This window comes from Hyperolius riggenbachi, chromosome 6 (assembly GCF_040937935.1).
Source record: "Hyperolius riggenbachi isolate aHypRig1 chromosome 6, aHypRig1.pri, whole genome shotgun sequence".
Taxonomy (NCBI): domain Eukaryota; kingdom Metazoa; phylum Chordata; class Amphibia; order Anura; family Hyperoliidae; genus Hyperolius; species Hyperolius riggenbachi.
In genome coordinates this window covers 338,129,761-338,154,876 of record NC_090651.1, presented here as the reverse complement: position 1 = coordinate 338,154,876, position 25,116 = coordinate 338,129,761, and the positions used below count along the sequence as shown (strand labels likewise).

The 25,116-nt window shown below is 39.6% G+C and overlaps 1 protein-coding gene across 1 annotated transcript in view; it reads left to right on the top strand.

Moving 5' to 3' along the window:
* LOC137522228 (uncharacterized) overlaps positions 1–25,116 on the top strand; it is an 85,939-nt gene that overhangs the window by 21,317 nt on the left and 39,506 nt on the right. Inside the window, exons 2-3 of the mRNA XM_068242261.1 lie at positions 18,925–19,108; positions 20,850–20,990. Of these exons, the coding sequence (XP_068098362.1) occupies positions 19,006–19,108; positions 20,850–20,990 (244 nt within the window). The 5' untranslated portion in view covers positions 18,925–19,005. The remainder of the gene's footprint in view (positions 1–18,924; positions 19,109–20,849; positions 20,991–25,116) is intronic.

Here is a 25,116-nt window from a genome sequence, read left to right as displayed (position 1 = left end):
ACTGGTAAATGGTTACTCTATAGAGTAAATATTAATACTCTCAAATCAGGGTTACCATTAGGCACCTACTGTAAAGGCAGGTGGGAAGATTTTACTGACTCCACTCCGGAATAAGAAGTTGCTCTCTGTAGAGTAGAAGAAGAGGGTTTAACCCTCCACCCAGGGTGGACTCAATATTATACAGGAAAACAGAGGCGCCAAAAGGATAAAAGGAAACTATATGAGCTTAAAAACCAAAATATTGGCAAATAGAGGAGGTAGAGGTGGACTTACCTACTCCAAGTAGACATACAACAACTGTAGTAAAGACAGTCAAAATATTTTATTTATGAACTGCAATTATGCAACGAGTTTCGCAGGATTGATCCAGGCTCCTCAGGCAATAATTTGTTTTGAAATCTTATTTAGCTTCTTTTTATCCTTTTGGCACCTCTGTTCTCCTGTTTAACCAATGTTTGTACTTAGCTGTATCTTCTGTCAGCCTTGTGAAGTTGTCCTGTTCTGTCAGCCTTATGCAGTTGTCCTGTGCCAACGCCTGTACTTACCTTTGTCTTCTGGTAGTCTTGTTCTGTTGTCCTGTGCCTATGCCTGTACTTACCTGTGTCTTCCGGCAGTCTTGTGCAGTTGAAATTTGCCTATGTCTTTTACGAATATATCCCACTATAGCTGTACTTTGTATGTCTTTTAGGAATATATCCCACTATAACTGTACTTTGTGTTGGCTATTTACATATGATTTTCTGTTTATTATATAGTATGACTCTTTCTTCTTATCTAGTCTGTCTATGCGGGCAGGCCATTATTTGCTTTATACATACTTGTTAATTCCTCTGTTATCAGTCATTGTAACACAGCGGCCTAGTCGTTTTATTTTCTACAGTATTCTCTTCATAGTGTTTTCCTCAACTGAAATAGGCAAGTCAATTTCACTGTATCCATTCTTCCCTATGGTTTACCCTGTAACATGGGTCTGTTTATGAATTGATTACAGTATGTACAGAGTATCAGGGATTGCAGTGATGTGACCCATGATCAGTGAATGACTTCTTCCTTCCTGTGAGATCCTTGTATCCAATCAGAGTTGTAAAGCTTACATCAGTGTATTTTGACAGCATTGTATTACATTTTCAGGCGATTTCAACATTTTATTAACATCAGCTACATAACATGTAATGAAACATGTATATTGTGTTACACTATCAAAAAAATTATATAAAATGTTTGATAATTTACCTTTTCATATAATCTTGTAAGAAAAAACGAGAAAAAAAGCTTCATAATTTTGTAATGGGAATGTGTAATGTATTTTTATTAAAAAGTCCATGCAACTGGCACAATAAATCCAAAATTTGTTTACAATAGAATTTTCAATCAATTTCTACAGCATTTATTGTACATATCTGCAATAAAAAATATATAAAATATTATTTTTTTAATTCACAATTTATAATACTGTGATATTTTGCATTCAGGCCTATCTTATTAGTTTTTCAATCTCCAGACTACAATGCTGTAACATAAAAGTTCTTTAACAAATATTTTAAAATATTGACGATTTTGGCCACCCTTTTTTTAGTTCAAGTGCTCCACCCTATACTCTTTATTATTGCATTTCTCTCTAGTACTATGCCATAAGGCAGTGGTCTACAAGAAAGAGTCGTCACTGCCCTTTTTTTGGTGATTGAAATGCTATACTCTATACTCATCATTTGTTCATTTGTCCCCAGTACCCTGCCATAAGGCAGCGGTGTACAAGAAAGAGGCGTTTGTGACTTTTTTTGGGCGATGGAAGTGCTATACTCTATAATCATCATTGCTGCATTTGTCCACAGTACCATGCCATAAGGCAGCGGTGTACAAGAAAGAGGCGTTACTGCCCTTTTTTGGGGGGATGGAAGTGCTATACTCTATACTCATCATTGCTGCATTTGTCCACAGTACCATGCCATAAGGCAGTGGTGTACAAGAAAGAGGCGTTACTGCCCTTTTTTGGGGGGATGGAAGTGCTATACTCTATACTCATCATTGCTGCATTTGTGCACAGTACCATGCCATAAGGCAGCGGTGTACAAGAAAGAGGCGTTACTGCCCTTTTTTGTGGGGATGGAAGTGCTATACTCTATACTCATCATTGCTGCATTTGTCCACATTACCATGCCATAAGGCAGCGGTGTACAAGAAAGAGGCGTTACTGCCCTTTTTTGGGGGGATGGAAGTGCTATACTCTATACTCATCATTGCTGCACTTGTCCACAGTACCATGCCATAAGGCAGCGGTGTACAAGAAAGAGGCGTTACTGCCCTTTTTTGGGGGGATGGAAGTGCTATACTCTATACTCATCATTGCTGCACTTGTCCACAGTACCATGCCATAAGGCAGCGGTGTACAAGAAAGAGGCGTTTGTGACTTTTTTTGGGCGATGGAAGTGCTATACTCTATAATCATCATTGCTGCATTTGTCCACAGTACCATGCCATAAGGCAGCGGTGTACAAGAAAGAGGCGTTACTGCCCTTTTTTGGGGGGATGGAAGTGCTATACTCTATACTCATCATTGCTGCATTTGTCCACAGTACCATGCCATAAGGCAGCGGTGTACAAGAAAGAGGCGTTACTGCCCTTTTTTGGGGGGATGGAAGTGCTATACTCTATACTCATCATTGCTGCATTTGTCCACAGTACCATGCCATAAGGCAGTGGTGTACAAGAAAGAGGCGTTACTGCCCTTTTTTGGGGGGATGGAAGTGCTATACTCTATACTCATCATTGCTGCATTTTTGCACAGTACCATGCCATAAGGCAGCGGTGTACAAGAAAGAGGCGTTACTGCCCTTTTTTGTGGGGATGGAAGTGCTATACTCTATACTCATCATTGCTGCATTTGTCCACATTACCATGCCATAAGGCAGCGGTGTACAAGAAAGAGGCGTTACTGCCCTTTTTTGGGGGGATGGAAGTGCTATACTCTATACTCATCATTGCTGCACTTGTCCACAGTACCATGCCATAAGGCAGCGGTGTACAAGAAAGAGGCGTTACTGCCCTTTTTTGGGGGGATGGAAGTGCTATACTCTATACTCATCATTGCTGCACTTGTCCACAGTACCATGCCATAAGGCAGCGGTGTACAAGAAAGAGACGTTACTGCCCTTTTTTGGGGGGATGGAAGTGCTATACTCTATACTCATCATTGCTGCACTTGTCCACAGTACCATGCCATAAGGCAGCGGTGTACAAGAAAGAGGCGTTACTGCCCTTTTTTGTGGGGATGGAAGTGCTATACTCTATACTCATCATTGCTGCACTTGTCCACAGTACCATGCCATAAGGCAGCGGTGTACAAGAAAGAGACGTTACTGCCCTTTTTTGGGGGGATGGAAGTGCTATACTCTATACTCATCATTGCTGCACTTGTCCACAGTACCATGCCATAAGTCAGCGGTGTACAAGAAAGAGGCTTTAGTGCCCTTTTTTGAGGGGATTTAAGTGCTATACTCTATACTCATCATTGCTGCACTTGTCCACAGTACCATGCCATAAGGCAGCGGTGTACAAGAAAGAGGCGTTACTGCCCTTTTTTGGGGGGATGGAAGTGCTATACTCTATACTCATCATTGCTGCACTTGTCCACAGTACCATGCCATAAGGCAGCGGTGTACAAGAAAGAGGCGTTACTGCCCTTTTTTGGGGGGATGGAAGTGCTATACTCTATACTCATCATTGCTGCATTTGTCCACATTACCATGCCATAAGGCAGCGGTGTACAAGAAAGAGGCGTTACTGCCCTTTTTTTGGGCGATGGAAGTGCTATACTCTATAATCATCATTGCTGCATTTGTCCACAGTACCATGCCATAAGGCAGCGGTGTACAAGAAAGAGGCGTTACTGCCCTTTTTTGGGGGGATGGAAGTGCTATACTCTATACTCATCATTGCTGCACTTGTCCACAGTACCATGCCATAAGGCAGCGGTGCACAAGAAAGAGGCGTTACTGCCCTTTTTTGGGGGGATGGAAGTGCTATACTCTATACTCATCGTTGCTGCACTTGTCCACAGTACCATGCCATAAGGCAGCGGTGTACAAGAAAGAGGCGTTACTGCCCTTTTTTGTGGGGATGGAAGTGCTATACTCTATACTCATCATTGCTGCATTTGTCCACATTACCATGCCATAAGGCAGCGGTGTACAAGAAAGAGGCGTTACTGCCCTTTTTTTGGGCGATGGAAGTGCTATACTCTATACTCATCATTGCTGCACTTGTCCACAGTACCATGCCATAAGGCAGCGGTGTACAAGAAAGAGGCGTTACTGCCCTTTTTTGGGGGGATGGAAGTGCTATACTCTATACTCATCATTGCTGCACTTGTCCACAGTACCATGCCATAAGGCAGCGGTGTACAAGAAAGAGGCGTTACTGCCCTTTTTTGGGGGGATGGAAGTGCTATACTCTATAATCATCATTGGTGCATTTGTCCACAGTACCATGCCATAAGGCAGCGGTGTAAAATTAATATTGTTGTGGTGACATTCTTTTCATAGTTTATAGCCCACAGCCTATAACCAAGTGCTTTACTGTCTACAGTAACATGGCATAATGCAGTGCCTTATTATTTTTTTTTTTTAAATGGCCACAGTAGCACAGAGTTCTCACCATAATTTTTTATCCAGCTATGGTTTTGTAAATAATTAGCTGGCTTTTGGCATTAAATTGTAGCCGTGTTTTTTCATTAATGATAATTTGTGGTTTTTTAATTAGATAGTACGTGATATGGTGTCATGAAATATCAGCCTGTCTGTCTGTTGGAATAATTTTTTTTTTGGGTGATGGATGGTGTTAAACAATATCTGCATGTAGGAAAGCTGAGCCACTTTGAGGGACTGTTAGTGATAAGACAATAAACTCTGTACAGCGCTTCGTAATATGTCTGCACTATATAAATACTTGAATAAATACATAAATAAATAAATAAATAAATAAAACGGTTTGGACAAGCACCATGGAAAAAATTACTGGTGAGAACACTGTTAGCTGAATGTAAATCAGAAGTGCATACTCTTTACCAGAAGGCTTTGTTACATATCTTCCTGTGCATGTTGAATAAGTAGTATCCACGCCCTTCCTTTTGCGGTTCTCAGAAATACAGCGATTCGGTTACAAATTGTAAAGAGCCAAATATTTCAAATTCTGTTATCTAGAATTAATCTAATTCTAGATTTGCTGCAGCCCCTCTTAAGTATTCCAGAAAAGTTCTTTCATTGTATTCTTGAACAATTTTGCACAATTTTGTATCCGAATCCTTGTATTTCCTTCTTTTTGGTTGTGCAGGGTCCCCGCGAACATACTGTTCGTACAGTAGATCCCTCCCCTTTTGAAAATCACGCATGCCATCAATGAAAGTCCATAGGCTCGAGTGTTCAAATCCCAGCTGTGACCGCAGGCAACGGTGCGCTGCCTCCACATAATTGTTTGTCCGGTCCATGCCTGTAAGAGTGCGTTCATAAACCGACCACAGGGAGGGTGGAAAGATCGGCTTACGAACGCCACTCTCACAGACCCCAATGTAAACTCTACTGAACCAGCTGAGCAATGGCTGAATCTCGGGTACCATCTCAAATTTGATTGCATCTAATGCAGCCTCCAAATCAACAGGTGGTACAAATGCAAGAGATGCAATCATCTTTGTTTGCAAAGAAAATTCTGCTCTAGATGTGTACAGTTTTTTAAGTCCGAGATTCTCCATTTTTGATTTAACATTCCTCTTCAAATGAAAGAAACAGCCATGAACACGACAGGAGGGGTACACTGCTTTGAATGCGTTGATGGCTGCCACTTCAAAATCAGAGGAATAGTTCTCAGGGTTCAGTTGAGGCCACATTTGGTGGATTGCGTCAAACAATTTTTTGTATGTTTCTTGCGTCTTGTTTGGCAGCAAGCAGTACAGCAGAGGGAGAACATAGTCATTTCTTTTTCCCAATAATTCAAAGACTTGCTTGAAAAGTTGGGGAGCTATCTTAAAAGTTCCGTCCCCGTATAATGTTTTCACTGTATGAATCCAAGAAGAGTTTGAATTATTGCCAAAAATCAAAATCCTATGTTCATCATCAGGTCCAGAATCGAAAAGGAGAAATGGCACTGTCTCTAGGTCTGACACAGAATAATTTCTGTAGGCGTCTGGGATGACAAGTCCAGACAGAGACATTGGATTTGTAGGATGTGCCACTTCTCTTTTCCTGACATTCTGGACCATATGACGCAAACATTCCCTCGGCGGTAGTGAGGCTAGTACTGCAGGTTCCACATTCCGGATAGCCAAATTGATAATTGTGGAGGGACCACCCCTTGAGCCTATTGCCTTTTCTTTGATGGCATTGCGAACACGTGATACCTCCACTGCCTCTATGGATTCGCCATGTAGGTGTTCATTAATAACCTTCACTACTTTTCCGGTTGCTACATCAGTATGAAGTCGTCCGTGACATGGTGGTTTACAATTTTTTTTTTGACAACGCCAAAAGTTCATCAAACCATCTTTGCTTTTTTTGTCAAAAGTATAAAGGTAACCTTCGTGTTCATACATTTGCTTTCCATGGTTAGTCCTCAAGTCAGATTGAGAAGAGGATTGTGCCTGCAATGCCAAAAACAAAACCAAGTATTAGTTGTCATGACAAAGTATAAATCTTTATCCAAGCATTTCCCACTCCAGCACACATAATGGACACTGTTTTACCAATGCACTTGAATTTGATTTGGTTGGTTGGATGTGTGTTATGACACCACCCCCTCTAAATAACTAAAATTAGTGTAAGTTATGTAAAATGATAACAATGGCAAAAGGCTGCCTTCCATATAGGCCATTGACGTCAGTTATATTTGCCTGGTTATGGCAACATAAAGAATGTATATGCTATTTTCTGCATAGATTAAAAAAAAGTATGAGAAAGGATTTTTTTTTATGAAAAAATTTGTTAATTTTTTCTCTAACCTTTTCATGTACTTTACTTTGTTGTGTACCACACAAACAAAAAAATAAAGTTATTAGAATTCATTTTTCAAGGGCTCATTGCAGTAGTCAGGTAAGTCCCTCAATGTGTCTGAATTTTTTTATTTATTTTTTATGTATAAAAAACTTTGAATTTTTTTTCTTTATATAATTGCAAGCAGTTATGTATTTGACTAATTTTTACACAAATTCTGTTATTTATGTATCTTCATTACAAATACCCACATTCAAATTAACAACCTTAAAAAGTATGATGAAACATATAAAATTATTTACCATAGTTGTTTGTCACTAGAAAATACAATTAACACGTATAGCACCGGGAAAGCAAAGTTTGCAAAGACGGTTTGATGAAATGCCACGGACTTCTTCACACACACAAACCGGTGGAATCCACAGCTGTTAAGAAAAAAACAAAGGAAATTGTGTAAGGTTCATTTTTCAACACCGGTTATATTTATCATATGTTTTTTTGTTACAGATACATATTTCCTTTCTATACCGTAACAACGTTATTGAGTGTTTTCCATCAAAAAATATTCCATCAGGGAGTCATGAAATAGTACCCTGGTGGCATGTGTACTAAATTTGGTGGGGTGTTTTTTAGTAAATTTAAGGCAAATCCCTCTTTGTGCAGCTCTGTTTACATAGTACTATGATTTGATCTATTGACAGGTATGTGCTCACCGAAACTACCTTGGTACAGCACACGGGTCAAGACGGCTATGAAGAAGACTGTACACTGTGATCTTCATAGTGTAACATTATTATTAATTTTTTTTTTTTTTTGGGTGGGGGGAGGGGGGGTTTATCCATTTTTACATACACTACATCTGAAATAAACTGCACTATCTGTAATTCAAATACATACATTTTTTTATGTTTTCATACATCCAATGACATCCACTATAGAAAATAATAATACAAATTAAAAAAAAAACTTACAGCAATGAAGGGCGTGTTTAGCAAGCTAGGGGAGGAACCAGAATACTATACGACAGCAGACAGTAGTGTAACCTATGAAACAGAAAAAAAAGTAGATACAGTTTCATCACTGATGTATTTTATGCAAATGTACCATTAAAGAGGAGCTGTTAGTTATAGGGTCTCAGAGATAAAAAACACATATATCAGTAGCTAAAGATTGGCTGTACTGACATTACATATGCATTTCACTGTCGACCTTTGGATGTCACAGAATTGTTATATAGTATTTGCAGAGATTGATGCTGCTGCAGCTTATGTCAGGTTCCATATTTGCCAGTCAGTATGAAGCCAATTGTGATATAATATCCTCCCTGCTTCTTATGATTCTCACTCACGATCCCTTGTGCAGAGAATATTAATTAGCCATGTGTCTAGGAACAATACGGGAGTCCTGCTGTATACTCTACGGAACATGTGCCCTGTAATTATGCAGAGATCTTGAAATGTAACAGCTGCTGTGTCTCTGAATGTGGCTTCCTCTGAAAACCTTTGCGGCAGCTTTATGAGCTTGTTGGCCTTTTATAGATAAGACACTGCTATTCAACTAACAACCCATTAAGAGAGATTTTTAACTGCATTAATGCTTTTTGGACTTTATTCTAAACTGTTTAACACAGGAGAATATAGTTTTAAATAAGCTTTTCCAGCCTGTTAGTTAATCTTTAATAACATACACCACTTCAAACTTACCGCAAAGGAAGGACGGGTGTAGAAAGGCACAGGGAGATTGTCACAGGCAGGGCACGCCTCACACAACGGTAACAAAACTAGGGAAGAAAACACACAAGACAGCGCCATGAATACACACACCACGGAAAAGCAAAACCTCACACTGCTCAACGCAACATCAACGCACATACTTACCGGACAGCAAGGCTTGTGGGCCTCCTTGAAAATGGGACAGGCAAAAGTAGGCCTCACACAACGGTAACAAAACTAGGGAAGAAAACACACAAGACAGCGCCATGAATACACACACCACGGAAAAGCAAAACCTCACACTGCTCAACGCAACATCAACGCACATACTTACCGGACAGCAAGGCTTGTGGGCCTCCTTGAAAATGGGACAGGCAAAAGTAGGCCTCACACAACGGTAACAAAACTAGGGAAGAAAACACACAAGACAGCGCCATGAATACACACACCACGGAAAAGCAAAACCTCACACTGCTCAACGCAACATCAACGCACATACTTACCGGACAGCAAGGCTTGTGGGCCTCCTTGAAAATGGGACAGGCAAAAGTAGGCCTCACACAACGGTAACAAAACTAGGGAAGAAAACACACAAGACAGCGCCATGAATACACACACCACGGAAAAGCAAAACCTCACACTGCTCAACGCAACATCAACGCACATACTTACCGAACAGCAAGGCTTGTGGGCCTCCTTGAAAATGGGACAGGCAAAAGTAGGCCTCACACAACGGTAACAAAACTAGGGAAGAAAACACACAAGACAGCGCCATGAATACACACACCACGGAAAAGCAAAACCTCACACTGCTCAACGCAACATCAACGCACATACTTACCGGACAGCAAGGCTTGTGGGCCTCCTTGAAAATGGGACAGGCAAAAGTAGGCCTCACACAACGGTAACAAAACTAGGGAAGAAAACACACAAGACAGCGCCATGAATACACACACCACGGAAAAGCAAAACCTCACACTGCTCAACGCAACATCAACGCACATACTTACCGGACAGCAAGGCTTGTGGGCCTCCTTGAAAATGGGACAGGCAAAAGTAGGCCTCACACAACGGTAACAAAACTAGGGAAGAAAACACACAAGACAGCGCCATGAATACACACACCACGGAAAAGCAAAACCTCACACTGCTCAACGCAACATCAACGCACATACTTACCGGACAGCAAGGCTTGTGGGCCTCCTTGAAAATGGGACAGGCAAAAGTAGGCCTCACACAACGGTAACAAAACTAGGGAAGAAAACACACAAGACAGCGCCATGAATACACACACCACGGAAAAGCAAAACCTCACACTGCTCAACGCAACATCAACGCACATACTTACCGGACAGCAAGGCTTGTGGGCCTCCTTGAAAATGGGACAGGCAAAAGTAGGCCTCACACAACGGTAACAAAACTAGGGAAGAAAACACACAAGACAGCGCCATGAATACACACACCACGGAAAAGCAAAACCTCACACTGCTCAACGCAACATCAACGCACATACTTACCGGACAGCAAGGCTTGTGGGCCTCCTTGAAAATGGGACAGGCAAAAGTAGGCCTCACACAACGGTAACAAAACTAGGGAAGAAAACACACAAGACAGCGCCATGAATACACACACCACGGAAAAGCAAAACCTCACACTGCTCAACGCAACATCAACGCACATACTTACCGAACAGCAAGGCTTGTGGGCCTCCTTGAAAATGGGACAGGCAAAAGTAGGCCTCACACTAACTATATTGAAAACATCGACAATTTATTACCTATACTGGATCAGCACCGATACGTGGATACCTATACTTTGTACCAACTATACTTTTATACCTGAATAGAGGACTCCACCTGTATCTGTCTACTTATACTGGGGCACCACCTATACTTATGTAATTATACTGTGGTGCCTATAGCTTCTTATCTATCATTTCCGCACATCTACCATGCAAACCTTCATTAATGCACCAGCCGTAGCTGGCTACCAATATTGCTGGAAACCATAACATGCTACCTATACCTTGGCACTACCTATAGTTGAATACATATACTGTTGGCACCTATATCTTAACCATTTAGTGGCATCCTAACGCATTAATACGTCATGCTTTACCCTATTAACGGCAACATGACGTATTAATAAGTCGCGCGTTCCCGCCGCTGCTACCGCCGTGTGCGCGCCGCTACGGCCGCCGTTTCCGTTAGGATCCCGTGCTGAGGGATTGGGGAAGAGGACCAAACGGTCCTCTACCCAATCGCAGTGCCTGGAGTGAATGGACGTGACCGCGAACAGCGGCTACGTCCATTCACAAAAACAGGAAATGTAACAATTAAATAAAGTGTGTAAAAAAAAAAATAAAAAAAATAAAATAAAAAAAAAAGGTGAACACTTACTAGAACGAGTGTTCACTAGCGCCATCTTGTGGCCAAAAAGTATATGACACGTACAAAATACATACATTTACAAGTACATACACATGAGTAATAAAATTAATAAAATTCCACTTCCAACACTCCCCCTCCAAAAGAAAACACTTGTAAAAAAAAAAATCAGCTTAAAATAAATAAATAAATACTTGCCTTAGGGACTCAGCTTTTTTAAATCTATATTTTATGGGGGAAAATTTATTTTAATTTATTACATTGGGGCTTGTAATTATGGCCAGAACAAAAAAAAACAGAACAGAAAAATAACACCTATATTTCAAAATAATATACTGTCGCCATACATTGTGATAGGGACATAATTTAAATGGTTTAATAATCGGGACAACTGGGCAAATACAATGTGTTTGTTTTATCCACAGGAGAATGTTTAATTTTAAAACTATAATGGCTGAAAACTGAGAAATAATAATTTTTTTTCTATTTTTTTGTTTTTTTCTCATTAAAATGCATTTAGAATAAAAAAATTCTTAGCAAAATGTACTACCCACAGAAAGCCTAATTGGTGGTGAAAAAAACGAGGTATAGATCATTTTCTTGTGATAAGTAGTAATAAAGTTATTAGGGAATAAAAGGGAGGAGCACTGACAAGTGAAAATTGCTCTGGTCCGTTAGAGTAAAAACCCTTGGGGGTGAACTGGTTAATGGTCTATAATGCCGCAGGACCAATATCAGGCTACCTATAGTAAGTACAGTTGAGGAAATAATTATCTGACCCCTCAATGATTTTGCAAATTTGAATAATGACTAAAAAACGAAAGTTCTAAGAACAGTATCATTACAATGGTAGTTTTAATTTAACAGTGGCAGATAGAACATCAAAAGCAAAATTGGCAAAATAACTTCAAATAATATATAGCAAGTGATTTGCATTTCATTTAGTCCGATAAGTGTTTAAACCCAAAACAACCATTTAATTTCTGTCTCCTACAGAGTGGTTAGACACTTCAACTCAATTAGTCAACCTCATTAAGTACACCTGTCTTAAATAGTCAAATTTGTAAAAGACAACTGTCCACACAATCAATCAATCGATCGATCAATCAATAAATCAATCAAGCAGACTCCAAACTCTGTAACATGTAAAAGACCAAAGAGCTGTCTAAGGATCACATAGAGTAAATTGTAGCCTTGAAGAAGGTTGAATTGGGCTACGAAACATTTGTCAAAAAGCTGGGAGAGAAGGTGACAACTGTTGTTGCGATAGTTCTAAAACAATCTGTCTGTTGTCGTAAATACTTTGTGTTAGCACTCAGTCCTTTGATAGCTGGAATCAGTAGTAAATAACATATCAATTTTATTTATCTGTGTTTGACTTACTGCTCGTTCATGACTATCCTCTCACCCTCTGATTCTGTGCCTTGTCTATCTGATACCATTGCTGAACCCGGTCTGATCTTTACTCTTAGCCTGCTTGTTGATTCTTTACCTTACTATGTTACATTTCTGCCGACCTACTGCCTGTTTGTAAATCTGATTACTGTCTTCTGATTTTGTACTGTATTTGCCCGTGTCTTGACAACTCTTTGCCTGTCTGACTTTCACTCACAAGTGGTCCGATTGCCACTGGTGAGGTTAATCCGGAGGTTATCAGCTGAGCTGTCCTGCCTGGGAGTCCGGCCAGGGAATCCTCAGAGTTCTGGTGTCTGCACCAATCAGTCCACACACATAGAATAAACGTCAGGCCTATTCCATTGTTTCCACTATATTTGCATTATTGTTTATTCTGCATGGTTATTCTGCAGATCAACTAATAATCAGATATAGTATCTATATTAGTGGTGATAGAGCAGATCACCATTACTGAGATCTGAATTGCTGAGAAACGTTAAATTCATGCAGAGGTCGTAAACATCTTTAGACAGAAGCACAGATTCGGAAGTCATAGAGAACAGTGAAAGCAGGCAAAGAGTCATACTAAGATAAATACAATTGGTATGTTTTTCACAAATGATTACAGCTTACAAAGGTCTGAGCGCTAACAATATAGTATTCTTAACAGACAACGTGTGAATTAATCAGTAGAGGTGAAGTACACTGAGGGGTCCCAAGGTGCAACCCCCCCAAAAAAAATCTAAGTCAATCAACGGAGAGTACCGTGCTTTCTGATGTCGGCCGACCCACAGGTCAGCTGCAGCGCCTACTTAACAAATAAACTTTCTGTTGCTGGGCGTGAAATTTGTGTAGCCCTGAGTCTATGTGTGGCTGAAACAGACAAGCGATGCCCTGAGTCTATGTGTGGCTGAAACAGACAAGCGATGCACCCTGGTTGTAAAGGCTCATACACACATCAGACTATAGACTTTGGAAACTGAAAGATCACAGACCAATCTTACCACCCTTCATGTAGTATGAGAGCCATACTCTACACAGTCAATTCTATGGAAGTGAACTCACCATCAGAAAAAAAGCTTTGCAAGATGCTGCACACACAGATGCGGTACAGACACAAAAGATCAGTATCTGCAAAAGATCTGTTCCTGCCAAAAATCCATTCCTGCAAATTGTAATGATAGTCAATGAGATCTGCAGATCATCATACACACATGATTTAACTGACATTCATCTGCAGATCAAGCAATCATCCGCAGATCTGAAAATCCATCCTGGTGGATCTGATCAGCAGATGAATGTCAGTTAAATCATGTGTGTATTATGATCTGCAGATCTCATAGACTATCATTGCAATTTGCAGGAATGGATTTTTGGCAGGAACAGATCTTTTGCAGCTACTGATCTTTTGTGTCTGTACAGCATCTGCGTGTTCAGCATCTTGCAAAGATTTCTGTCTGATGTGGAGTTCAGCTCCATAGAAAAGACTGTGAAGGTATGGCTCTCATACTTCATGAAGGGTGGTAAGATTGGTCTGTGATCTTTCAGTTTCAAAAGACTATGGTCCGATGTGTGTATGTGGCCTAAGAGTGGCGGGGATTGAAAAGGTGGTCATGGTTTTCAACAACGCGGCAATATCACTGATGTTCATTACTACATCCCTCTCTTACACACACAGTCACTCACTCACAACACACACACACAGACACACACTCACACTCACACACAGACACACACTCACTCACACACACTCACAGACACTCAATCGCTCACACACACACTCACACTGACACACACACTCACACACACACACACACACACACACCTTCCAACTTTTTGAAATGACAAAGAGGGACACTCAAGCAAAGCCCCTCCCACACCCCTCATCACGCACCCATCACACTCCTAGTAAATTATACAGTGAAGATTTCATTAGTGAAATTAATTTTTTTTATAAATCAAAGCACACTGGTACTTGCTATCCTGAAACATTTATTCATCAGATTCATATTTATTACATTGGTAATATATCAATATAAAGGTTGAGAATAAACTTTATAGTCAATAAAAAACATTTTATAGTAGAGAGATATGTAGATTGAAATAAAAAGAGGGACAGGAAAGTCATGAAAGAGGGACAAATGAAGAGGAAAGAGGGACAGGGCTCATAATGAGGGACCGTCCCTCCTAAAGAGAGACAGTTGGTAGTTTATATATACATATATATATATATATATATATGTATATTGATTGCTCCATTAATTTTTTTTGAAAACTCTTTCTTTCTCTCTCTCTCTCTCTCTCTCTCTATATATATATATATTGCTCTATGTATTTTTTGTACATCTCTCTCTCTCTATATTTAATTTTTAACCCTGTTTAGTAATCTAGATTTCTTATAAGTACATATTGCAAAATTATAAATAATTTATAAAATGAATCTTATACTCACAATATATGCAGTAGATAAAGCTCTGTATTCAGCTGTGCTTTTTCTATAAAACAAAACTGAATGCGATGCAGTGCAAAGGGAAAAGTGTTTTTATTAAAATTGTAGGTAAGCCTATAAGCTGAGAAAATTGTCAATCATAGGGCAGTTATGTGATTGGTGCATGTACATATATTAAATTTCCTGTATTCCTCCTATTGGTCCATTTTATGTATTACGTACACACAAACATGTTCCGCGATTGCCCGCGTGAACTAAGAGAAAGCCCGCCAGAACGATTTTTGGATTTAGCTCATGCGCACATAGTTTTCTCTGCGCTCGAGTTCAGGATTTTGCTCATGCGCACATAGCTCTCTCCGCGCTTCTCTTTAAGATTAGGTACCGCGGGATTACGTCACTGCGTAACTGACGTCCACGTGACTTTCAGGGGATGAGGAAAGGCGGGCCCCTTGCGAGATCTCTTTGGTGACGCAGCTTCTTCCCAGCAATGTCGAGCCGAAGCGTACGTCCCACCAGGATTCTAAGGCCGCGGAACTGCAAAAATTGTGTGGACTCCAGGCCTACACCTCGGTGTACAAAAAAAAGTAAGACAAGATTCAAGTTAAATACTGTCCCGGTGGTTGAAAATGTACATAATGACGGCGGGGAGGTATCGTATACCGCAAAGAAACCTGTGACGCAGCAGTTAGAAAGTGAACATGCGGATGACGAGGAAGAGATGGTAACTTTAATGTTGATACCAATAGACCACCAAACGTTGGGACACCCATTTGTGCAAGTGTATGAAGAAGCCAGTACTGTGAAGGGTTGTACTGTTACACGCCATGCGTACATAGAGCCATGCAATGATGATATTTGTGAAGTTGGAAATAGGCCTTCAGATATCGATTTAGATGAGGGAAATTATAGGGCAGAAATAGATTTGAAATATCCAACATTTGAAGAAAAAAATACTTCTTTAGAGTACGATTCTGATCACAGCTTTACACTGCACATTGATGAGGATTATATATCAGACGCTGAAAAGGATAAGGAGATGGATAGTGAGAAGCCAGATAAAGAAACGCTTTCTGTTCCAGAAGAAGAAATAATTGAAAAATGTAAGAAAAAAATACATGCACATAGAATGCACAACAAGGAGGTTCCTAATGTTGAGAAAGAAAATGAGAGAGCTATTGACAATGAGAAACAAGTGGCTGATTGTGATATACATGATAATGAAGGTGAAAATGTACATGACCAAAGTACTGTGGTGGATGTTGAAGTTAGAGATGGATCTGTTGGGCCAAAAAATAAAATGCAGGATAAAAAGGAGGAGGAAAAGGACAATGAGCATGATAATAGTGTACTCTGTGACAAAAGTGGAAAGTCAGCTGCTGAGGATGAAGAAGGTATAAATGGATGTGTGGGAGATGATAAAGAGCAAGATGAAAATCAGCATAATGAACATAGAAATGAAAATATAAACAAAGTACAAGGTTCAAATAAGGTACATGAACATGAGGATGTAAATGAACAAGGCACTGTGTTGCAGTATGTAGTTAGAGATGGATCTGAGCAGAGTAAGGAAGACGAGATTCGAGGAAAAAAGGAGAGAGAGGAAAACAATGATAGGCTGAAACATGCTGACAATGAGTATGAGCCTGTGGAGCATGAGGAAGATGGACAGTCATCTGTGGAAGATGAGGAAGGTAGAAATGGATTTGTGAGTGATGATGATGAGGACCAAAATCAGCATACTGAAAATGGAGAAGAATATGGAGATGAAGTAGAAAATGAAAACAGGGGTGTTGGAGATATGAATGTAGATGAAGAAGGATCTGAGATGGATGAGGAACATGATGATGAGGACAATGAAGAAGAAGAAGAAGAAGAAGAAGAATATACTGATGTAGAAGGTGACGTATCATCAAGTTCTTCCAATTTAGAAAATAATAGTGAAGGGGGTAATTCTGATTACTCAAATGACAACCATTTAACTGCTCATCGAAGTGTGGAAGAGGACTTTGAGAATCTAAATGATGTACCTAATACAAATACCACCCAACCTGGCAATAGTGAAGAAGTAAGTGGTGAAAGCAGTAGTTGCCAAACGCCTGGCAAAGTAAACAGGAATCAAAGATTCACAATGGCAGAAAATGTTTTTTTGTGTCGGATGGTTTGCGCTCAGTACTCCACCCTAATGAAGAGAGACAAACACCAAGTAGCACGGAAACGTAAAGAGGAGGACTGGGTCTATATTGCAAAAAAGGTAAAATAGATGTATGTTGTTTTGTGAAATATTCAATTATTGTAAATCAATCTGTTTATGTTTTGCTATTGACTGATGATGTTATGTTATCCATATGCTCCTAATGTTGTATTGTGTTATTACACTTTCACTAAAAATTTTAATATGGTGATCAGTCTACCCACATGTTTGTGCCTCTGTCATCCAGGTTGCCTCCTGCCCTGGTGGTCCCAGTGTCCGAGGGACCACCAGTGCAGCCTGCACCAACCCCATGTGCTCCCAAACACAGTGATCTATCTCCCCCTCCCCCTGATTGCCCACAGCACCCCTCAGACCCCCCCCTGCCCACCCCTCAGACTCCTGTTTGCACCCAATCACCCCCGTACACACCCATCAATCACTCCCAGTCACTATCTTTCAATGCAATTTTTTTTTTGGTCCCTAACTTGCCCCCTGAGGGCTCCTGATCACCCCCCAACCCCTCTGATTCTCCCCAGACCCTACACCCCTGTGTACTACACAAATCTATCATCCCCTATAATCACCTGTCAATCACTCCCTGTCACCACCAGTCACTGCTACCCATCAAATCACACCCTAATCTGTCCCTTGCGGGCAGCCAATCACCACCCCCACATGCTCAGATTAAACACAGCCGCCCCCCCCTTATTAATTCACCAGTGCATTATAGACATCTGTTTTTTCCCTGTAATCACCGAGTAAACACCTATCAATCACATCATGTCACCCCCCAGCACAACTACCCATCAGATCAGGCCCTAATCTGCCCCCTGCAGGCTTCAGATCACCCGGACTAACCCTCACCCTCCCATTTTTTTTTCTAAACACTGTTGGTCTCTACTACTTAATTGTGGCTGAGACCAACCGTTATGCCACACAATACGCAACTGCCAATCTCAGAATCTGCCATTTTTGTCGTAAACCACTCCAAGTTTCCGAACGTAACCTTTTTGGGGACTTTCTCCTTCACATGGGTCTAGTCAAAAAGAATGTATAGCGGTCTTATTGGTCTCTATACTCTGTATGGCTCTATACTGCACATGAGTTATCATGCAGGATAGCCTGTCTGCGCAGGCGCAGTATAGTGCCACCCTTCTTCAGTAGCTATGTGCTGACTGAATATTTGCAAATCCTACTTTGGTTGACAAAGTAGTATGTAGAAAATGTTAAAAAATTTTGCTTTGGGTAGATCCAACTGTGTCATTAGGGTACCAGGAAAGACCACCGAAGTCTGTAAATCAGTGTTTCGCTGCACTATCCTCAGGTCACACCAACAGTGCATGTTTTGTGGAAGTCCGGAGAGGTACTTAATCAGCTCTGCTGAGTCACTAATTACCTCACCTGTGCATGTTTGGGGTTTTCTGCTAAGCATGCACTGTTGGTGTGCCCTGATGGTAGTTTTCATAAACACTGCTCTAAAAGACCAAAAGCCTTTTTTTTGTGTGTTTCCGTTAAACTTTCAGTATCGAGGTTTTCAAACCTTGCTGATGTGGCTAATGATACTTGTTGGACCCTGTGTATTACCAAGAGCTTGACCTTTAACCTCCATCTGTGCAATAGGTCGTCTGTATTTTGAACCCTCGTCTAAAGTCCTGTTCTTGCATGTTTGCTAGACTGCTCAAAAATGGCTTCACTTTGCCGCTTCTTCGATGTAGTTTGTCATTACTGTATAGTAAAAAAGTGAAGATACATTTTTATTAAAAATGACATTCAGTAAAATTTTAATATGTTTTTTTATAAATTAAATACAAAGGTTTCAGAAATAAAAAGGAGACCACGTACCGGATTAACATGCCGACGCCGCTTCCAAGATTGTAGACGTCAGGTGAAGGCAATGATGAAGGAAGAATCAGACGGAGAAGAGATCTACTACAATGAATGGGAAAAGTTGGTTAAAAGGACAGTTATTGCCCATCCACGAATCGGAATAAGAATAGGTCAGAGTATTTCATTGTAACACAATCACACCTTTTTGATTATTGTTCATGATTTTACATGTTTTGTGTACACAGTGTCTGACTATCAGAAATATTTATTTGTACTTTGTAGGGGATATAGGTATGGACAGTCATCAATATGATCCAGAGTATTACCCCTCTCAATTTGATTATCCAGTACTTGAACGTTGTTTCATTACTTCTTTTATCTAAGACATTTATTGCCCATACACAATTACTTAGATCCATGACAAAGGAAGATAACAACTTATATAATTCCATAACATGTTAAATTTGTCAATTATTCACTTCGGACAGTAGTTACAAATTTTTGCTAACTCCAAACAATGTACAATAGCAAAATGTTTTCCTTCTAATTCATGGGGTAAGGTGAAAGAATACCATAGATGGAGCACCCTCATGTATTGTATCCTAAATGTGAGTGTTACTATGAGAGTAAATACCTACCCTGCTTTTATTTTCTTTCTTCCATGCTCAATTACTAGTTTAGCAGTTGAGAAAAGAAACCATTACTGAGACTACAGTCAAGGTGTGGCCTGGAATCAGATTAGCTGAGTCCGTCAGCTGTGAAGTGTTTGCAAGCCCTAGGCAACAGTAACCACTCCCTTCTTATGACAGCCGTCTGTGATTCTGTGTATTCAAAGCAGGAAGGCCTGGAGAGTATGGCTTGTAATGACTTCACAGCAGACGGACTCTGCTAATCTGATTCCAGGTCACACCTTAACTGAACGGTCTGTCATGCTTTAGTTTCCCAACTCATAATCCCAGTAATTGAGCATGCAAAAAAAAAAAAAAAAAGGGTAGGTGTTTACTCTCATATTATCACTGATATTCAGGATACAATACATGAGGGTGCTCCATCTCTGGTTATCTTAAACTTTGACAGGCCCTGGACTTTATTACAAGGTAAAGTGCTATACAGCTGTATGGTGCACACTGTCTACTGTTTATTTCAACAATACAAACATAGGCGTTAAAGTCTTTTCATTGCAGCATCAATATATTTTTCAATTTTGGACATATTTTGCAATTTAGATTCTAAGGTAGCGTACAGTTACTAAAAAATAAGAGAATATTGACTACGGCACATAGGCGGGATGTGTCGAATTGCATTTTCTTTCATTTTCACTTACCAAGTGTCGTTTAGAGTAATTATTTATCACAAGTATAATTTCAATCCATTGTACACCGACATTTTGTACGTACCGTCTCATTGGAAATATTTTCTTTAATTTAAAGATGATGAAAATTAAGGAGTTATGCCGAAAGTCTCCAGACTATGCATTAATACATGTTGAAGTGTAGTACATACACAAACAGTGTTAAACTACTATGCATATGCAATAATGAAGATTTTCCAAAGTATACACCTTTTGCTTTACTTACTGATATGTACACTCTCGGCATTCTCTTGCTCAAGTACAAGAGGTACATAATACTAACAGTGCTCAACCATTAATAATTTCAAAACGGTGTATACTTTGAAAAACAGGCAATATGCAATAATTTCAGTTGTTGCTCATTGTTTGGTTATGTTACTATCCTTCAACTTTTATAAATCCATACTTTTAAAGGCACAGAATACAATTATGTACATTAAAAGATGTGTGAACATTTTTTGTATGAAATGTACACAGGTACATTCTTCCAATAGATTGTTTTGAAATGAACCTAATTAGTAATCAATGTAGATAACATTATAATTTTCATAAATTTACAGTGAAAAAACCGTACCGAAAAAGAAAAGTACAAGATGTACAGAAAGAGAAAGCAACAACACCAAATACTACTACAGAAAAAGTACTTCCTCCACAACAACAAAATGGTACAGTACAAAGTGAAGCATCGACATTGATATGTGGTAAGGATACACAAAATCAGAGGTTGAATGACTTTGTTTGTTCACCTGACCATCAACAGCAGCATAATGTAGACATCCTCAACGAGATGGACTATTCTGAAAATGTTGTAGAACAAAGTAGCCAACGTAGAAAAGAAAACAATGGTCACATATACGAGATGGACACTCAGGACATTTTGGTAGAGCCAAGTAGGCAGCGTACAAATGAAAATATTACTCACATGAACGAGATGGACACTCAGGAAATTTCGCTGGAGCCAAGTAGCCAGCGTCGAAATGAAAATATTAGTCACATAACCGAGATGGCCAATCAGGAAACTGTTGTAGAGCCAAGAGGCCTACGTAGAAATGAAAATATTAGTCACATAACAGAGATGTACAATCAGGAAACTTTTGTAGAGCCAAGAGGCCAACGTAGAAATGATAGTATTCCAGACAGACCGAATAGGTGTCGAGTAGCATCGAGTAACATTGCTGATCGTAGGCATGAAACTGACATAGGACTTGCTAAGCATATGAAAAGCAGAAAATTTATTGGTACTGCAGAACTGAACCAAGATGAAGGTGGCTGTTTTACCAATTGTACAGTTTTTGTATCACCACAGAAAAAACAAAAGGGTTCTTCACATGTACAAGTTGTGCCTTTCAAACCACTTGAGAGGCACTCTAATTTAGAGGAAACTCCCTTTTTTGAAAGCAGGCATCACCTTGTTTCTCGTTGTGACCAAGTAAATAGAAATTCTGATTTGGAGAGTGATAACCAATCCAACATTTCAGAATTAGACGTCTCACCAAATTTTAGTGTCACTCTAGGCATAGCAGATAACTGGTCAGTCCAGCAAACTTTGGAATTAAGTACTGCCAATAGTACTCCAAAGAAACAACAAATTTCCACTGTGGCACAAAATTACAAACCTCAATGTGACAGTTTTACAGCAGTTCTACCTAAACGAAGTGAGAGTAGTGAAATTGATGTAACTCGCAAATTTCTTGAAATCCAACAAAGTACACTGCAATTACTAACTACCATGTCTCAAGGTCAACAGCAAATGCTGGAAAACCAAAAAGGGATGCTTTCAGAAATGAAAGCTATGAACCAAAAGAAAAAAAAACACAGGAAGAAACATCGCAAGCATTACAGCAGCTCCGATTCACAAAGTTAGGCCCCAAATTTTATTTTTGCTTTACTTTACATTTCTCAAAGTGATAAAGTACATTACAATTTAGGTTGCTAAGAACAATCGTGTGTTTTCTCCAAATACAATGTGTTGTTATATAGTGTCATAATTTTATTTGCAACGCATTCCCATGTAACGGCACATATACACCACACACATTCCTAGAAAATAGTCATAATAAATGTTAAAGGGAGGGTTAAAGTAAAAAAAAATAATATATATATAAATTTACCTGTGGCTTCTAACAGCCCCATACAGTCATTGTGTGCCCTCGTAGTCACTGACGGATGCTCCATTCCCCTGCTGTCAACTTTCTGACTTCTGTGGTCATGGTCGCATTGGATTCATTTTTTCGCATTCCAGTTGGTGTTGGAACAAACATTTAGGCAATGCACAATTAAAGCATAACAATGTATGTGAAGATGTTACTGCAGTAGCAGGAATGCATACAACATGAAGCAATGCGGCCCTTACCTTCAAGGTCAGATAGCTGCCAGGGGGGGGGGGAATTGAACAGCTGTGAGTGTGTACGAGGGCACAGGATGGATAAAAAGGGACTGGTAGAAGCACCGGACAAGTAATTATGTTTTTTTTATGTGCCTTGTACCTTTCCTTTAATGAAAGGGTGATTAATCTACATAGACTAAAGATTGTTGTACAGTCTGTACAACAATCTTATTCAAAATGTAATTAACACTCCTCTCTTCAAAGAAAACTTAATAAGAACGAAACATACCCTCTCATGAGTCCAATACACCATGTAAACCGTCCGTACAGGCCTATTTTATTAGCCGTTGTTCTGTTCTCATTATAACACAAGGCCAATGTTGAAAGTTTATGAAACACTTACATTGGCTACAGATACAGAGCACTTATGCGCATAAAAATTGTCCATTTTATTACTAACGCTGTAATCTGTCCATAAGCTATATTCTCTTCAAAAACTAATAGTTTTAAAACAGTTTATTATAATAATTTTTATTCTAAAACCAACATATTCAGGGATTGGGTTCAAAATAAAAATATGCATTACTTTCGTATTATACCGACCACATGGGTACTTTGAGTACCCATTAAGATTTTGGTGAATGTAAGTTGCATAGTATTATACAGCAGTCTCTACTGATTACATAACATTGATTTACTTTTCTCAACACCCCTCCACTTTTTTTCATGAAGAAACAAATTAACGGATGGATAAAATTAAATAGTTAGGTACAGTTAGCGCCAGTTCACTAGCAGAGGAATGTGAGGGAATCCAATTTTGTTGGTGAAAGAATAATAAATACAAATAACTGTTCACAAATTTTTTTTTATTTGGGGAGAATAAAGTCTATACACATGCTGAAGACTGAACCAATCTAATGGGAATAAGAGGATCATCAGGATAGCCATTCAACTAGCATTGATCAGAAAGAAATCTATACGGCAGACTATGATCAACATAACTCTCATTACTATTCAACTTAAAGACAAGCAGAGATGAAGCACGCTCATGTATTTGATCATAAACATCAATGGGAATATGACACTAAACACCTACCCTGCTTTTAGTTTCTTTCTTCTCGGCTCAATGACTCTGTTATCAGCTGCGATAAGAAACCATGACTGAGCCTTCAATCAAGGTTTGACCTGGAATCAGATTAGCTGAGTCCGCCTGCTGTGAAGTCATTACAAGCCTTAGGCAACAGCAAACACTCCCTTCTCATCACAGCCCTCCCTGATGCTGTGTATGCAAAGCAGGAAGGCAGAGCCAGGAGAGGAGGGCTTGTAATGACTTCACAGCAGGCGGACTCAGCTATGATGATTCCAGGTCAAACATTGACTGAAGGCTCAGTCATGGTTTCTTATCGCAGCTGCTAACAGAGTAATTGACCGGAGAAGAAAGAAACTAAAAGCAGGGTAGGTGTTTACTGTCATAATCCCACTGATGTTTATGATAAAATACATGAGGGTGCTTCATCTCTGGTTCTCTTTAAGTCCCATTAGTGTCTCCAAAAGCAAGGCAAACATTTATGAAAACAGGAGACACGTGAAAGTACATACAACTAATTAGTGTATGGTTAGATAGACATTATAAGAAAAAGTTCTATGTTAAGAAATTGGGTTTGAAAATTGTTTTATCACATTTGTTCCTGTAAGTGATAAGGTGCCTTTATGTATCACTGTTAGAATTGTTTAATAAGACTATTGGCTATGGTTGATTGATATTATGTACAGTTATTTCATTGTGTATCCTAGATTTATAACACTATGTATGCTGAGAAAGCATTTGTTTACTTTCCATAACACTTTCATAACTTTATTTTGAGGTACAGAGGGAAAAAAAAGAGTATAGAATTCTGTTTTTCAGGTTAACATATTTGTGGTACATAACTCTGTGCACAAGTAAAAATATTCCTTCATAACAGAGAAAATAAATCTGACACAAGAAATACTGCCTATTTACCTACCAATGTTATTTTTGACAACTTATGCCCATGTGGTCAAAATATGAAAAATGATAAGCAGAACTTCTTTACACACTTACTTCATGCTGTACATTGATGGGCATAGTTTTTATTAACCATGTAGAATTGGCGTAACTTTAAGTGAGAGTCTAAGCTGTTAAAGAAAGTATGTACATAACACAATATACTTGTGGCTTCCTACAGCCACTAAAAAGGGCGTCCTGTGCCCTTGCCACTGCTGAGTAGGATCTTGGTTTCGCCATTTGTGCAGCCATACTTTAAAGGTCTATATGTGTTCGTCGTCTTCCGCACTCAACCGCTAGTGTTACGTGGTACACCAGACATCATCAGGACTGTAAAGCACAGGTTCCTAAACCATGCACACAACAGGCCTGAATATGTAAGTCGCAGCAAATTCCCCTGCGTGATGGAGCACCAAAGTGCCTGACACGAAATCTGACCTGGTGAGGTCTACTGCACCAGGGCATAAGACCAGGA